This window comes from Chrysemys picta, chromosome 1 (assembly GCF_011386835.1).
Source record: "Chrysemys picta bellii isolate R12L10 chromosome 1, ASM1138683v2, whole genome shotgun sequence".
Classification (NCBI taxonomy): domain Eukaryota; kingdom Metazoa; phylum Chordata; order Testudines; family Emydidae; genus Chrysemys; species Chrysemys picta.
This window is the reverse complement of record NC_088791.1, coordinates 42,722,768-42,736,479: the sequence shown is the minus strand read 5'-3', so window position 1 is coordinate 42,736,479 and position 13,712 is coordinate 42,722,768. Positions and strand designations below refer to the sequence as shown.

Sequence of the window (13,712 nt, the reverse complement as noted above, 5' to 3'; positions counted from 1 at the left end):
TCATCACTGAGTGGTTCTCCAATTTTGCAATTGACTACTGTTTTCTTTCTTGTTCTGATTATCTTGATCTCATATCTTTAAAAGCATCTTCAATGATCAAATGTGAAAGCTATTGAGATAATAGAGTTAGCCAGATTAGTCCATCATTACACTCACTCATTCTCTTCCCCCCAACTTTTTACTATCTGTCCTTCATGTCATTGGAGGACTAATGCATTCTTTCTTCTGGTCTCCTTACCCCCACACATAACTTAACATTGTTAATGTGATTGAATGACTTCATCTTTATAGGCATTACAATTTAACTTGAGACTTATGTTTTAATTTCTAAATCTCTGTTCATACTAACGGTATATTCAGAATAACATAGGAAGCCTTTTTTTCCTCCAGGTATGGGACATTGGGGGACAGCCAAGGTTTCGAAGCATGTGGGAGCGCTATTGCAGAGGAGTCAATGCAGTTGTGTAAGCTTCTTTATGTATCTCTTTACAAATCAATGATTTAAATATCTTTTGTAATATTGCCAACTTCCACTTTCAGTCCCCTCCACCTACAGATATTTCTCAATCATTTACCTCTTCTGTGCGACTGCCTGCTTTCCATCATGGTTATATGTTTAATTTAACTTGGTAGACAGTGCTTTAAACCTTAAAACAAAAAAAGCTTTAAAACATGGAGTAGCTTGATTCAACATTTAGTCTCTGGCCCCAAAAATAGAAGAATTAACCATACTTGTGGATACGATTATGTTACAATGAATAGAATCCGTGAATTTTGCCATTTGTTTCAGTTTGACGTCGTGAGAATGCCTTAAAATGCACCATTCCATCCCTGTAAAACCGTTTTTTAATTTGTTTATTTGTAAGAACTAGAAGTATATGTAAAAAAAAAAGAAACAAAATAAACTCACCAACATTTGTTTGACTGTAAACAAAGTGAGCGGTGGTGAATGCAGTCTTCCAGCAACAGTAACTAAGAATGTAACATCGTGTGGACTTCATTGAATTTCACAAGTAAGAGTCATGCATCTTGTAAAAGGAGGAGTTACAGCGATTAATTTGAAATTAGACTAGGAGAACAACAGCAAACAAAACAATTAGCAAAGTAGCAAAATTAAGCTCTAAGCAGCAACCAGAGCAGTACTCTAAAACATTCCATGAAAGTGGAGGAAAGTTGCTTTGTACGTCATGCAATGCACCTGTTGATTTTATGAGAAAGGCTGGCTGTGATAAGTATATTGGAAGTGCAACTCATACGTGCAAATGAGAGGCATTAAAAATGGATGAAGATAGAATTTTTAAAAAAGCAGGAAGCTGTTTAATACCAAGACGGAAGAGCAGCTTTACAGGAGAAATGTAGTATTCAAATTAACAGAAGCCTTCTCTGCAGCAAATATACCCCTGAATACCCTCGATAATCCAAAACTGTGAGAAGGTTTTTAGAGACCAAGGTAGGTGTTATACCAAGTGCAGATCAACTTAGAAAGTTTTACCTCCCCAAAATGTTTGACTGACATATTGAAGAATTTAAAGGAAAAGTTGCAGTACTGTGAAGGAATTAGCATTGTGGCAGATGAAACTACCAATGCTGAAGACAGGTATGTGCTTAACATTCTTGCCATCCCATTCACACAAGCAGTGATAATGCAGGCACTTCACAAGCAGGTGAACACAAGCTGGATGTTTTTTTGTTACACTGTGAAGTTTTGGAAGCAGTTGATTTAAAAACAGTCAGCAAAGCAATACAGGAAATTGTTGAAAAATCTACAATACCGTTTGATTCCATCACTGAGTTTGTGACTGATAATGCCACCTACATGGGGAAAGCTTGGGATTGAGGTTTGAAACCTATGTTTTTAAATGCTGTATATCTTACATGCATGGCACATTTGTTTAACCTTGTGGGCAATCTGAGGAGGAAGATACTGTTGCAAGTAAATGAATTACAGTGTAGTTGTGGCTTTGAAACATGCTTTCACTGCCTGCCCTGCCCAAAAAACCCGGTTCAACATGTTTCTAATGGAAATAGCTAAAAGGCCTTCCATTTTACCAATCCCCATAATAACCACATGGAACAGCTGGTTCAATGCATCTCTTTATCACATTGAGCACACTGAGAATTATGTTTCATATTTTTTACAGAAGAGAATGGTTGTAGCAGTAGTTCAAGTTTTCAAGAGATTCTTTGCCAATCCACAGCATTTATTGAAGAACTCCAGGCTCTAAAAGAGTTTACACCCCAAATCATGAACATACTTACAGCTTATGAAGAGCTCACAGTTCATGCTCATGAAGTCAAAAATTGTGTGACCCTGCATTGTGGGCAGAGAGCTGCTCTGAATCTTGCCAACACCCAACAGCAAAAACAGGAAAGCTCAAAAAAAATGGTCATCCATGGACACTGACTCAGCCTCCCACTTTTGCCAATCTGCTGCCACTTTCTTTGTGCATGCCGTGTATTTGAGCCAAATCAAGCAAAACACCTTGATATTTGTGAAAGCACAGTATTTGAAAATATACCATTGTTTGAAGACAAAATTGCAGCACTTAGAGTACTGGGCTTACTGTGGAGCAGTTCAAGAATTGAGGAAAGAGGATGTTTTCCAGTTCTAAAGAAGCATGATGGCCAGATTCCCAGCTCTGTCAGTAGTTGCCCTGTGATACTTAGCAGTACCAGTCAACAATGTTGATGCCAAATGCTCCCTATCTTATTAAAAATGTGCTTGGCGTCAATAGAGACCACATAAAAAATAACTTCTTATACCAAAATTGCAACAGTTTGTACAAGGGACTTTACTAAAAAGAATGTTATTTTTGTTATATAGCTTTTTCATTATTTTTGTTTGAAAAATGATTGCACAATATGCATATATAATTTCAAAATAGTTTACTTTGACAAGGAAATGAAAACTATTGCATTAACCTTGTTTGTTTTGTGTAAATACTTTGTTAAATTGTTACGCAATTTTTGTTGCCGTGACCATACCCTGATTTTATACATTTTTACCATAACAGCTCTGTGAATTTTGCCTAATTTTACTGTGACATAATCGTATCCATAATCATTCTAAAATTCAACAAGAAAAAATTACTTGGTCACTAACCATATCTTTTGTGTAAAAGTGGGATCATTTTCTTAACCCAATTATTCTTGGTCATATGCAGTAAGTTAAACTGATGGCCAGATTTTGGAGGTTGGGAGGAAATTTCTCTCAAAGGGTCTATTGGAAATAACATTGGAGCATTACAAGGAAATACACGTGTAGAATTTAAGAACCTGATCCAAATCCCACTGATGTTAGTGAAAAGGCCAGGCCCCAAAATCAGGCCCTAGATGAAGATGATCTATTATATTATCTAGTCAGTCCCCTAGTTTGTGCAAGATTATTCTTGGAGATTTTGACTCTCACATATGTATTTGCCTGGTACACATGCTTCACGCCCGTTTGCCCAATATTGTGTAATAGGTGGTGTTTCCTTATGCTTGCAGTGTAATACTGCCCATCTCCTGCCAACTGAGAAGGTTACTCCAAAAAATCTTTTTTTAAAACTATATTTGGATCTGACAAGTCATTCAGTAAAAAGACCTGGCACATGTATATGGTATATTTTGCACATCCAGCATCCTTTGTATGCAATCAATTACATTTTCCAGAAATTTCTGTCTTCCCACAGCCTGTATTTCATTCTTCTTTTTTTCTTCCCAATGAAATAGGAAAAATTTATATTTTTAAAATCATCTGCTCAGTGGGGGAGGAGTGGGTACATTTGACACATTTCAGATATTTTTAATGATGTTTTCTGTGTGTATTGGATAAAAGTACAAGTGACAATTTCCCCATTTTAGTTACATGGTGGATGCAGCAGATTTAGAAAAAGTAGAAGCTTCGAAAAATGAACTACACAGCTTAATAGACAAGCCACAGTTGCATGGAATTCCAGTAAGTGTTTTTGAGTTTTTGTATTTACGTAACTGTTCTGCTATGGTGTCACTGATATTCAGACATGAATAAATGGATTTATTTACTTACTTTAATTGTTCACATGTGAATTTAGACTGTATAGCCTTAGGCTGCTATTTTCAAAGAAAACTAAGGGCACCCAACTCCCATTGAACTCCCATTCTCTGAAGCCTTTGAAAATCCCAGCCCAAATGTGATGCAGGTTGGCTACACAACACTAGAACTGGTTGGACATTTTTTCATGGAAGTGTTTTTTTGATGAAAAATGCCATTTTTGCAAAAATTGAAACATTGCATAAAACACATCCATTTCAATAGAATTTTGTTTAGAAAAAACAGAAATGAAGCTTTTCAATAATGTTGAAATGTAGTGTTTTGACATTTTCAGAATGAACTACTTTTTGAAACAAAATAGTTTTTTTATATTAATTTTTTTAAAAGGTCAAAATCTGAATGAAATGCTTTGATTGACCTGAACTATTTTTTGTGAGAATTTTGTTTTCCAATACATTTCTAAATGTTTTGGCTTTATTCCTTTTCTGAATGGAAAAAAATTCAAAATCACAGAATTTCCCACAAAACACAAAATCCAGTTCTCACCCAGTTTTGCTTTTGTGAGAATTTGTGACAGTTTTTCACAGAGCTCTGGTTATTATCACATGGTATCGCTGCTACAGTGTGTTTGTACATCTTCCAGTGTAAAGGTCAATAAAAATTTGGGGGTGGATTGAGCCTATCAAATTAATTGCACATAGGGCATTATCAGTTGGTAATAGTTTTCAGTCAGTACCAGTATGGGCCAGATTTGAACTGGTGACCCAGAGGTATTAGTAGCAATATCTTAAGATGTAAGAGACTTGTCTGTGTAGAGGTTGATTAGCAGAACTCAAGCATGAAATAGTCCTCTGCTTCTACAGGTTAAGGAAGACCTTGGCTGCAAAGTAAAAATGTAAATAGAAAAAGGAATGCAAAAATTAATCTCTCCTCAAGCAGGATCTTGACTTTTGGCAAAAAATAATGTGAGCTTGAAGCACCATTAAGTAATTGAGGAGGTGGAACTGAATGTTTTGTTAAAGATAATTTGCAATTTTAGAATAGGTTATCCTCAGCCTTCTATCATTTTTCTGCCTGGATACAGATATCAGCAAAAGAGGACATGGGGCCTATCCACAGAGATGCTGTTTTGGGAAGGAAAATAGATTGTTCTCTGACCCAGGACAAAGAGTATTAGGAATTTAGGGCTTTTGCTTGGCCCCTGCATGTTTTCTGTGGGCAGCTACTTTCAGTTCTGTCCAGTCATTGACCTAGGAAAATGCTAGCTAAAAGAGAGCTGGGTGAGGAGGAGTAGACAGGTGACCGACATCCAAATCATTGCAGTAAACTGAGATTTGTAGAATGAATTCAGGCAGAATTTCTGATCCCACCCACTATTGTAGCAGAAAGATTTGAGACCCCCTCTGTAACCTCACTGCATATTATTGGACCAGTCAAATGGGGAAGAGAAAGTAGAACTGCAGCCTTATAAGGACAGGGACAAAAAAGAACTGCAGATTGATAAGGACAGGGACAAGAAAGTACGGAGCGCCTATTTCAGTTTTTCATCAGATTTCCCCATACTGTTGCCCCTTCCTTCCTGAGCATGAAGAGGTTGAAATGGATCTGAGATTTTTAGCCATGCATAATGAAGTTCCTTTCCTTTTGTGCGCTGTTATATCACAGTCTGTGGGTACACCCAAATGTTCAGGTTGCAGTAGTATGTTGGTTTTACTTATTAGTTTGTTGTAAGTAACTAGTATTGAACTATTCTTTATTTACTGTAGTTATTCCTTGGCATATTAGTAAGATAGTGTTATTTACCCAAAGATGACAATGAATGAATTTTAATGCGTTGTTTAATTTTAATCTGGACTTTTACTTGCAGTTGTGACATACATTAAAACAGTAATATGACCATGATTTTAAAACCCCTCGGTCTCTTATTTTGTCTTCCACAAAATATACAGCATGTTTATCCACAGTTAAGTTATACATGGTGCACTTTGTATTCTTTATGTAGTTCTATGAGCACAAGCATCTATTTTTTTTCTTACTTCTCATACCTAGTTCTAAATGGAGGCTCCTATGATTGCTTCTGCATGGAAGGAATATTGGGGGGGGGGAAGGGGGGCGAAATGTGGCACTGGCTGCTTTTTGTGTGCCTAACTTGAAGCACCTTAAAGGGATGTAATTTTCAGCATGTGAGTGCTCAATCCTTTGTGAAAATCAGGCCCTTTTAAGGTGTGTTTCAGTCTGGCACCCAAAAATCACTAGTCACTTTTGAGAATGTAGCTCATCGTGTCTTAAATATTTAGGTGTTAAAGCTAATGGAATGAAATTGTGATAGTAAATAGTAAATAAAATAAAACAAATTTTACATGAAATTATTTACGTGAATTTGAATGTGAATTATTTCACAGGTGTTAGTCCTTGGAAATAAAAGAGACCTTCCTGGTGCACTGGATGAAAAACAGCTAATTGAGAAATTGTAAGTAGCTGGCCTATCTAAATAGTTGTGGCATTCTGAAAAGCTGGTGTGTAAAGGCAAAATCATTGGAAGTGTGCTGCAGTGACCAGCAGTTACAGATTCTAGTTTACATTTTCAGATGTTCCACTTTTAGCTGCACTGGCATCTAAAATAGCAATGGTTGTTGACTGAGGAAACCAATATTGAATCTTTCCTTCTGATAGTTTCAGTTGTATAAAGTTGTTTCAGATATCTTTTTTTGTCATCACTTTTTTTGTCATCCCTTTGGGGCAGGGATCTCTAGCAGGAGGGTCTCTGCCGATTGAGGTCACTAATAACAGGATTGGGGACTTCAGCAGCAGAGTCCAGGGAAGGGGCGGGGACGGTTTTATGGCCTGCAGCGTGCAGGGGGTCAGACCAGATGATCATAATGGTCCCTTCTGACCTTAAAGTCTATGAGTCTATGAGTCTAAGTAATGTTCTTTCTTACGCTATCCAGGGTGCATTGTAATGGCAGTTTTATGCTTGACTGTCATTCATTTGAAACTATTGTCTGTAAATTTAAGCAACTCAATGTTTTTGGCATGCAACCAAAGCACGAAGATTTTGATTACTGAAACTTGCTTAAATTAATACAGTGGGAAAGGGAAATCTACTTTTATACAAAGAAGTCCAATACATAGGGGTCTAAACAAATTCATGGCTATGAAAAACGTGTCACGGACCATGAAATCAGATCTCCCCAGTGAAATCTAGCTGTTGGAAGGAAGGGGGAGGGGCACATTGCATGCACCAGGCTCCAGCTGCTAGTCCCGACGGGGCTCGGGAGGGACAGGACTTCCTTTTTCCCCTGCAGAGGTCACTTCCAGGGGGAGATCAGACCCATCTCTGGGTACCTCCCCCTGCTGCAGCAAACTCCACAGCAAGGTGGGTCTGATCTCCCCCCGAGAGCCCAGCCCCACCAGGACTAGCAGCTAGCAGCCCCTGACTGGGACGCTCCCAGCAACATGGGGGAGATCAGACCCACCTCCAGAAACCTACCTTCTGAGCCCAACTGGCAGCAGAGAAATGAGGGTGGCAATCCTGCAAGCCCCTTTTGGGTCAGGATCCCCATGATTACAACACTATGAAATTTCAGATGTAAACATCTGAAACTGTGAAACTGACAAATTTTAAAATCCAATGACCATGACATTTACCAAAATGGACCCTGAATTTGGTAGGGCCCTGCCAATACAGCAGTAATTTTGCTTAAATAAGTTGCTGTGAATCAAACTACATTTTTTATTTGTGGGATGCAATCCTTTTGAAAAAGAATTCAGAGAGGAAGGATGGTCCAGTGGTTAGGGCACTAAGATGGGACTTGGGAGCCCAGAATTCAATTCACTGCTCTATCAAAGACTTCCTGTGTGAACTTAGGCAAGTCACTTAACCTCTCTGTGCCTTAGTTCCACATCTGTAAAATGGGGATAATGGCAGATCCTCACCTCACAGGGGTGTGGTGAGGATAAATATATTATAGACTGTGAGACACTCAGACACTAAATAGTGGGCAGGGCCGGCTCCAGGCACCAGCCCACCAAGCTTGTGCTTGGGGCGGCACCTGGAGGGGGGCGGTGCGGTGCTCCGGCTCCGGCCGCCAGGGAGAGCAGGGCCATGGCCGGGGCTCGCCGCCCTCCCGCCGGCGCTCTGGCCGCCGGGGACAGCAGAGCCGCGGCGGGCTCGCCGCCTTCCCCCCGGTGCTCTGGCCGCTGGGGAGAGCGGAGCCGCGGCAGGCTCGCCGCCCTCCCCCCGGCGCTCTGGCCGCCGGGGAGAGCGGAGCCCCGGCCGGGGCTCGCTGCCCTCCCCTCGGGGCTCCGGCCGCCCTCCCCTGCCGCGCGGGGGGGGGGCGCGGCCGGAGGCTTTTTTGCCTGGGGCGGCAAAAAAGCCAGAGCCGGCCCTGATAGTGGGGGCCATATAAGTACCTAAAAGAGACTAAAAATATTATTTAAAATACAGATTTTTTTCCACCACAGGCAGCATCCACGTTTATACAGGAATCTTGGATACCTTAGTTCAGGGATCGGCAACCTTTGGCACGCGGCCCACCATGGTAAGCACCCTGGCGGGCCGGGCCGGTTTGTTTACCTGCCACGTCCGCAGGTTCGGCCGATCACGGATCCCACTGGCCGCCGCTTTCCACTGTCCCAATTGGCCTGGAACAGCGAACCGAGGCCAGTGGGAGCTGCGATCGGCCAAACCTGCGAATGTGACAGGTAAACAAACCAGCCCGGCCTGGCGTGCCGCATGCCAAAGGTTGTGGATCCCTGCCTTAGTTCTTAACCTAATAAACTTCGTATGATGGTGTGAACCTCCCAAAGATTATTGTTGAGCTTCTCTCGATACTACATACAAAATGTAGTAAACTCGTAAAATCTTTGGTTTCTGATACAAAAGGGTGAAAGTTAAGCTTTTAAGACAAGGCACTGTTTCCTAGTTACTACTAAGCAATATTGTCTCAGACATATGGATGCCTACTCTTTTCTATCTTTCTCGATTAAACCTGGCTTAATCAGAAAGGACTTGAAGCCCTTAAAACATTTAACACTTTAAAAAAAATGCATTTGTTGTAAGCAATAGTGGAGTTTTAAAGTTGCATGTCAGAGGTTAGAGTTTGGCCCTTTGAATACAAATTTACAAATATGTAATTTAGTGGATTGTGTGGAAAATGCTTGGGTCTGGTTTTGTGGAGTAATAAAACTACTTAATGGAATTTACTTTCTATAGAAACCTTTCAGCTATTCAAGACCGAGAAATCTGCTGCTATTCTATTTCCTGTAAAGAAAAGGATAACATAGGTAAGCATGTTATTTTGACAATGCTTTCTGTACACTACGTACATTATGATTGAGATTTTAATGGGGAGTGAGCATCCAACTCCCTTAGGCAGCTTTGTAAATCTGTTTACCTTTTTAGTTGGAGACATTTTGACCCAAGCTTGCTATTAAAGCAACCCTTCAAAACAGTTTGGAAATTTTAGAAAGCAAATAGACTAGTCAGTTAGAAAGACATTTAGTTCTGCAGAAAATCATTAAATTAGTTTAACTGAACCCTTTAAGATGCATTTTAAACATAAACTAAATATATTATACAACTTGTGATACTTTCAGAATGTTATTTCCGGGATAGAAAGATACTAGTATGTTATCTAATCTAATAAACTTCTGATGGTTACTGGTCTTGTAGGCAGCTGTCAAATAGATGTTACCCCTAGGGGCTGTTGCAGACTTTTAAGCTTTAAGTCCTCTGTACTGGAATGTCCTTGAGTTCAAATACATCCCAACTAAGCCCTAAGTAGTTCACTATTTCCCAGACTACTTCTCTAGATTAGTTATTTAAATATCGGATGTTTTTCCATCCTGCCACTTTTGAAATGGATATAAAGTCAAATGTGAGGCTTCTGTTTTTTTTATTGTAACGACCTGCTAGCATTCTTATGTCCCTTCATAGATTATTTGTTTTTTATCTATCCTTGCAGACATAACATTACAGTGGCTTATTCAGCACTCCAAATCAAGGCATTGTTGAAGAAAACTTTTGCTGAAGATAACTTTTCCTTCCAAATCACACTGGCCCCCATCTGCTATACACTACTGAAAAGATAAGGAATGAAACTAAATACTACCAGGACTCACTTTCACTAGATTTGTTAACAAATGGAAAATTTCAGTCAATTATGGCCTTTAGAAAACAAACATACATACATCCAGAATGTCTGTCTGTCTGTCTTAAAAATCTTAATATAAAACTGAAAAAAATCAATACTTTTTCTGAGCTGGAATGTTTTGAGTTTATGCATGTGAATTATCAACTGTTTAGTAATTTTTTTAAATATGAAGCTGAATAAACTGCACAATAGAACCTGGTGTCTCTTATTGTAAGGCGTATTGCAGTGATGATGTATAATCATATGCGCACAGTATTTATGGTTATGTTGCTATTAATTTCTATTTTCAATTGCCAACACTGAGTTACTTATTCTTGAATATTCAAATCTTTCTTTTTTTTAAAAAAAAGAATGCATCAGTCAAAATGTTGTTTAAATGGCCAGATGTGGGAAAGAGTGGTTTAAGAATTTGAACATTTATAATCTGGTACCATAGTCTCATCACAAGTATAAATGACTCATATTCATTTGTCTCTTTTATTAAAAAAAAAAAAATCACTTTCTCCACGTTGTGGCAAATCCCACTCCACACCCTAGTAGCAGACATTGAGAGTGTGACTGCAGTGAAAGTGATGTCATCCCACCTCATGGGTGGAACAGAATGCCAGGGCTTCATGCAGGGAGGTAGATGTATTAAATCCCTACAACAGCTGCCCCTCAGCACCAGCATGTAGAGGAGTAGGCTAGAGCGCATTAATCTTGACTGCACAGATTGATTAGCCATTCTACCCTCAACACCCTGGGATCTATTGGCCATTTCCTTCCTGAGGTTGAAGTAGCACTCCAAGTGGTTCCAGTGCTGCTGTGTGGCCTAAAAGTGGAATATTCTTTCCCTCCCTGGCCCCTGCAGAACTCCCCAGCACACAGCCTCGTTACTTGTTCTCTGACCTGGAATTAGGATTTGCTCCATTGCCAACAGGATAAAGAAGCAGTTAATTCTTTTTATATTACTGTATGTTCCTTATTATTCTTCAATCCCATACATTAGTGACATCCCCCTGCCCTGAAATGCATTCTTCTGGAACCTGTTCCCTATATACACACATCAGTATGATTCTATTAATGGAACTTTAAGGCGCAAATAGTGAGTAGACCTTCAGAGGTAACCAAGAAAGCTGACCAAGGGCTAAATCTTTCCTTTAGATGTTTGCAGGTGCAGCATGGAGAAAAGCTATTGGGTTTACTGGTCTAAAGATGGCATGTGGACAGATGGCTACAGCAGTCAACATAAAGTTGTTATATGTTTAAGCACTACTTAAACATTATATGTATAAAGGATACAAATGGTAATAATTTTAATGCAGCTTCAGTTTGAAGATGCTTTTTGGATGTAGCTTTAGTGAGTCACTCCCAGTGCCATGGTAAACAAAGCTGATGGAATCTTATTTTAGTGTCATACCAGTGCCACTGCAATCAAGATTGGCACTTCTGTCAAACCTCCTATTTTCAGGGGCATATAGCTTGTTTGTAAATGTTTGCAGCATGCTGGTATTTGCATGCAAAGTCACAGCCTGGAAACCATTTTGTCTAGCAGTTAAAAAATAATGTGGCCACCTTACAACTTTGAATAGGAAAAACAAAAAATAAATGCAAGTGTCTTGGTCTGGGGTGTTTTTGTTTTCTTATAAACAACCTTGATTCCAAACTTGAACAAGTAACCATAGTCTAGTAGTCTAATTGCCTGTGGTATTTTGAAAACGAGCACTAATGGCCAAATTAATAAATCTTGAACAGTGATTACCAGCCATGCTCAGTTTTTGTCTTTTTAAGGGGTGGGGCTGCTGCCAGCCCTGGAGGCAGAACCTCAGCACATCCCAGAGCCAGGTTGTACATACCACAAAGCAAGCCGCATCCACACCAAAGGTCTCCATCACTACCAGGACTATGCTGCTTGTCACTAGGGGATAGCTCCCTGAGAACGCACTATGCTACTGCTTCTGCATGGGGAGTTCCAGGGGTGTCTATCAATCCCTGCTGTTCCACTCATAGCTTTGGGACATTTCAACCACTTCACTGCAGGAGGCTTGGGTGTGGTTGCCCCACTGGATTCTTTGATTTCTTGACACCTGATGGCAGCAGCAGCTGCAGCCCAATTTAGGTAACAGGGGTAAGGAGAGGCAGCACTTACTTTCCACCTTCCCCCTACTTGTGGTTGGTTCTTGTTTCTTTACTCAGAGAAACTAAGTAGCATGTTTATTATGTGGCGCACACATCCCCCTTCGCAAGCTGGAGTCAAGGCCCTTTAGAGGGAACAGGCTCGTGTTTGGAGCCAGCTGAATGAATCCCAGAGAGCAAGCGGTGTGAATGAGGGATTTGATTGTTAAGAATGTCTCATTATACAGCATATACTGAATTCCTTCCCTTCCCCCCTACTGCGTGAACCAGTTTCTGAGCCCCAGCCAGCACAGTGCAGACACTGGCCTTGCTGTCCTCCTTCAAAATATCCTGTCCATTTTTCTTAAGCCCACTTTGAAAAGTTACCTTTAACTGTAGATGGGCTTTTGTTGTCACACAATAGCAGGGCTAGGGAGATAGAGCACATCTGACTGTAGAGATTGGCATCATCCTGTTTCTGAGGCTATACACAAACATAGGATCACAGAGACTAGATAATAAGACATACGGGTGCAGAATAAAAGACTTAAAGGGGGTTTCAAACAGCTTCCTGAGAGTACCCTCTGTGCAGGGGACCACCCCAACTAGAACCAAACTTGTGTTAGTGCTATACAAACCTGCAGCCCCAGCCCCTGGTGTGAGAGCCATATTAGTGTCTTTCAGGGACAGCCTGCAATGCAGAGCTCTATGGCTACTCACTGCTTCCTTGAGCTCACAAGAGACTCACAATGAGAAGCTTACTGACTTGGGGTACATCTACACTACAGGGGGGAGTCGATTTAAGATACGCAAATTCAGCTACGTGAATAGCGTAGCTGAATTCGACGTATCGCAGCCAACTTACCCCGTTGTGAGGACGGCGGCAAAATCAACTTCTGCGGCTTTCTGTCGGCGGCGCTTACTACCACCTCCTCTGGTGGAGTAAGAGCGCCGATTCGGGGATCGATTGTCGCGTCCCGACGGGACGCGATAAATCGATCCCCGAGAGGTCGATTTCTACCCGCCGATTCAGGCGGGTAGTATAGACCTAGCCTTAGAGTAACTTCTGAGCTGCTCTAACTTATACCAGGGGCTGGGCAGGGCCCTGAACAGCCCAGCATGCAGGGCACACAAAAATGACTTAGGCACATTTGCCCCACCTCCATCTCTGCCCCAAGTTTTGAAACGGAGTGAGTGAGAACTGGGGCCCAAGCAGAGCTGCTAGTTGTCAACATCTGTTTTTCATTTAGTACCTAGTTTTTGCTTATTGAAAAGTATCCTCTATATTTCTTTTCCATATTGTTTGTATATATTGTATGAAACAACTCTGTAAACTTTAGAATATAAAATTGTAGTTAAATGGCATGGGGAGGGAGGGGGGAATCAAAGGAAAGTCAAGTTACCAGGCACACAAAAAAACCCTGAACAATTGCAGCAGAGAGCAGTGA

At 40.6% G+C, this 13,712-nt stretch overlaps 1 protein-coding gene and 1 long non-coding RNA gene across 3 annotated transcripts in view; one reads left to right on the top strand and one right to left on the bottom strand.

Annotated features, from left to right (window-relative positions):
- LOC101941138 (ADP-ribosylation factor-like protein 8B) overlaps positions 1 to 11,773 on the top strand; it is a 35,195-nt gene extending 23,422 nt beyond the window's left edge. The window contains exons 3-7 of one of the 2 annotated variants that reach the window (XM_005305706.5): positions 391 to 464; positions 3,847 to 3,940; positions 6,418 to 6,485; positions 9,231 to 9,301; positions 9,982 to 11,773. In XM_005305706.5, the coding sequence (XP_005305763.1) occupies positions 391 to 464; positions 3,847 to 3,940; positions 6,418 to 6,485; positions 9,231 to 9,301; positions 9,982 to 10,031 (357 nt within the window). In that variant the 3' untranslated portion in view covers positions 10,032 to 11,773. The remainder of the gene's footprint in view (positions 1 to 390; positions 465 to 3,846; positions 3,941 to 6,417; positions 6,486 to 9,230; positions 9,302 to 9,981) is intronic. The other variant, XM_065555661.1, reaches the window with a different exon arrangement.
- The window catches only part of LOC135973236 (uncharacterized), a 47,754-nt gene that overhangs the window by 6,421 nt on the left and 27,621 nt on the right, over positions 1 to 13,712 (bottom strand). The window contains exon 2 of the long non-coding RNA XR_010590022.1: positions 911 to 1,028. This is a non-coding gene — a long non-coding RNA (uncharacterized LOC135973236). The remainder of the gene's footprint in view (positions 1 to 910; positions 1,029 to 13,712) is intronic.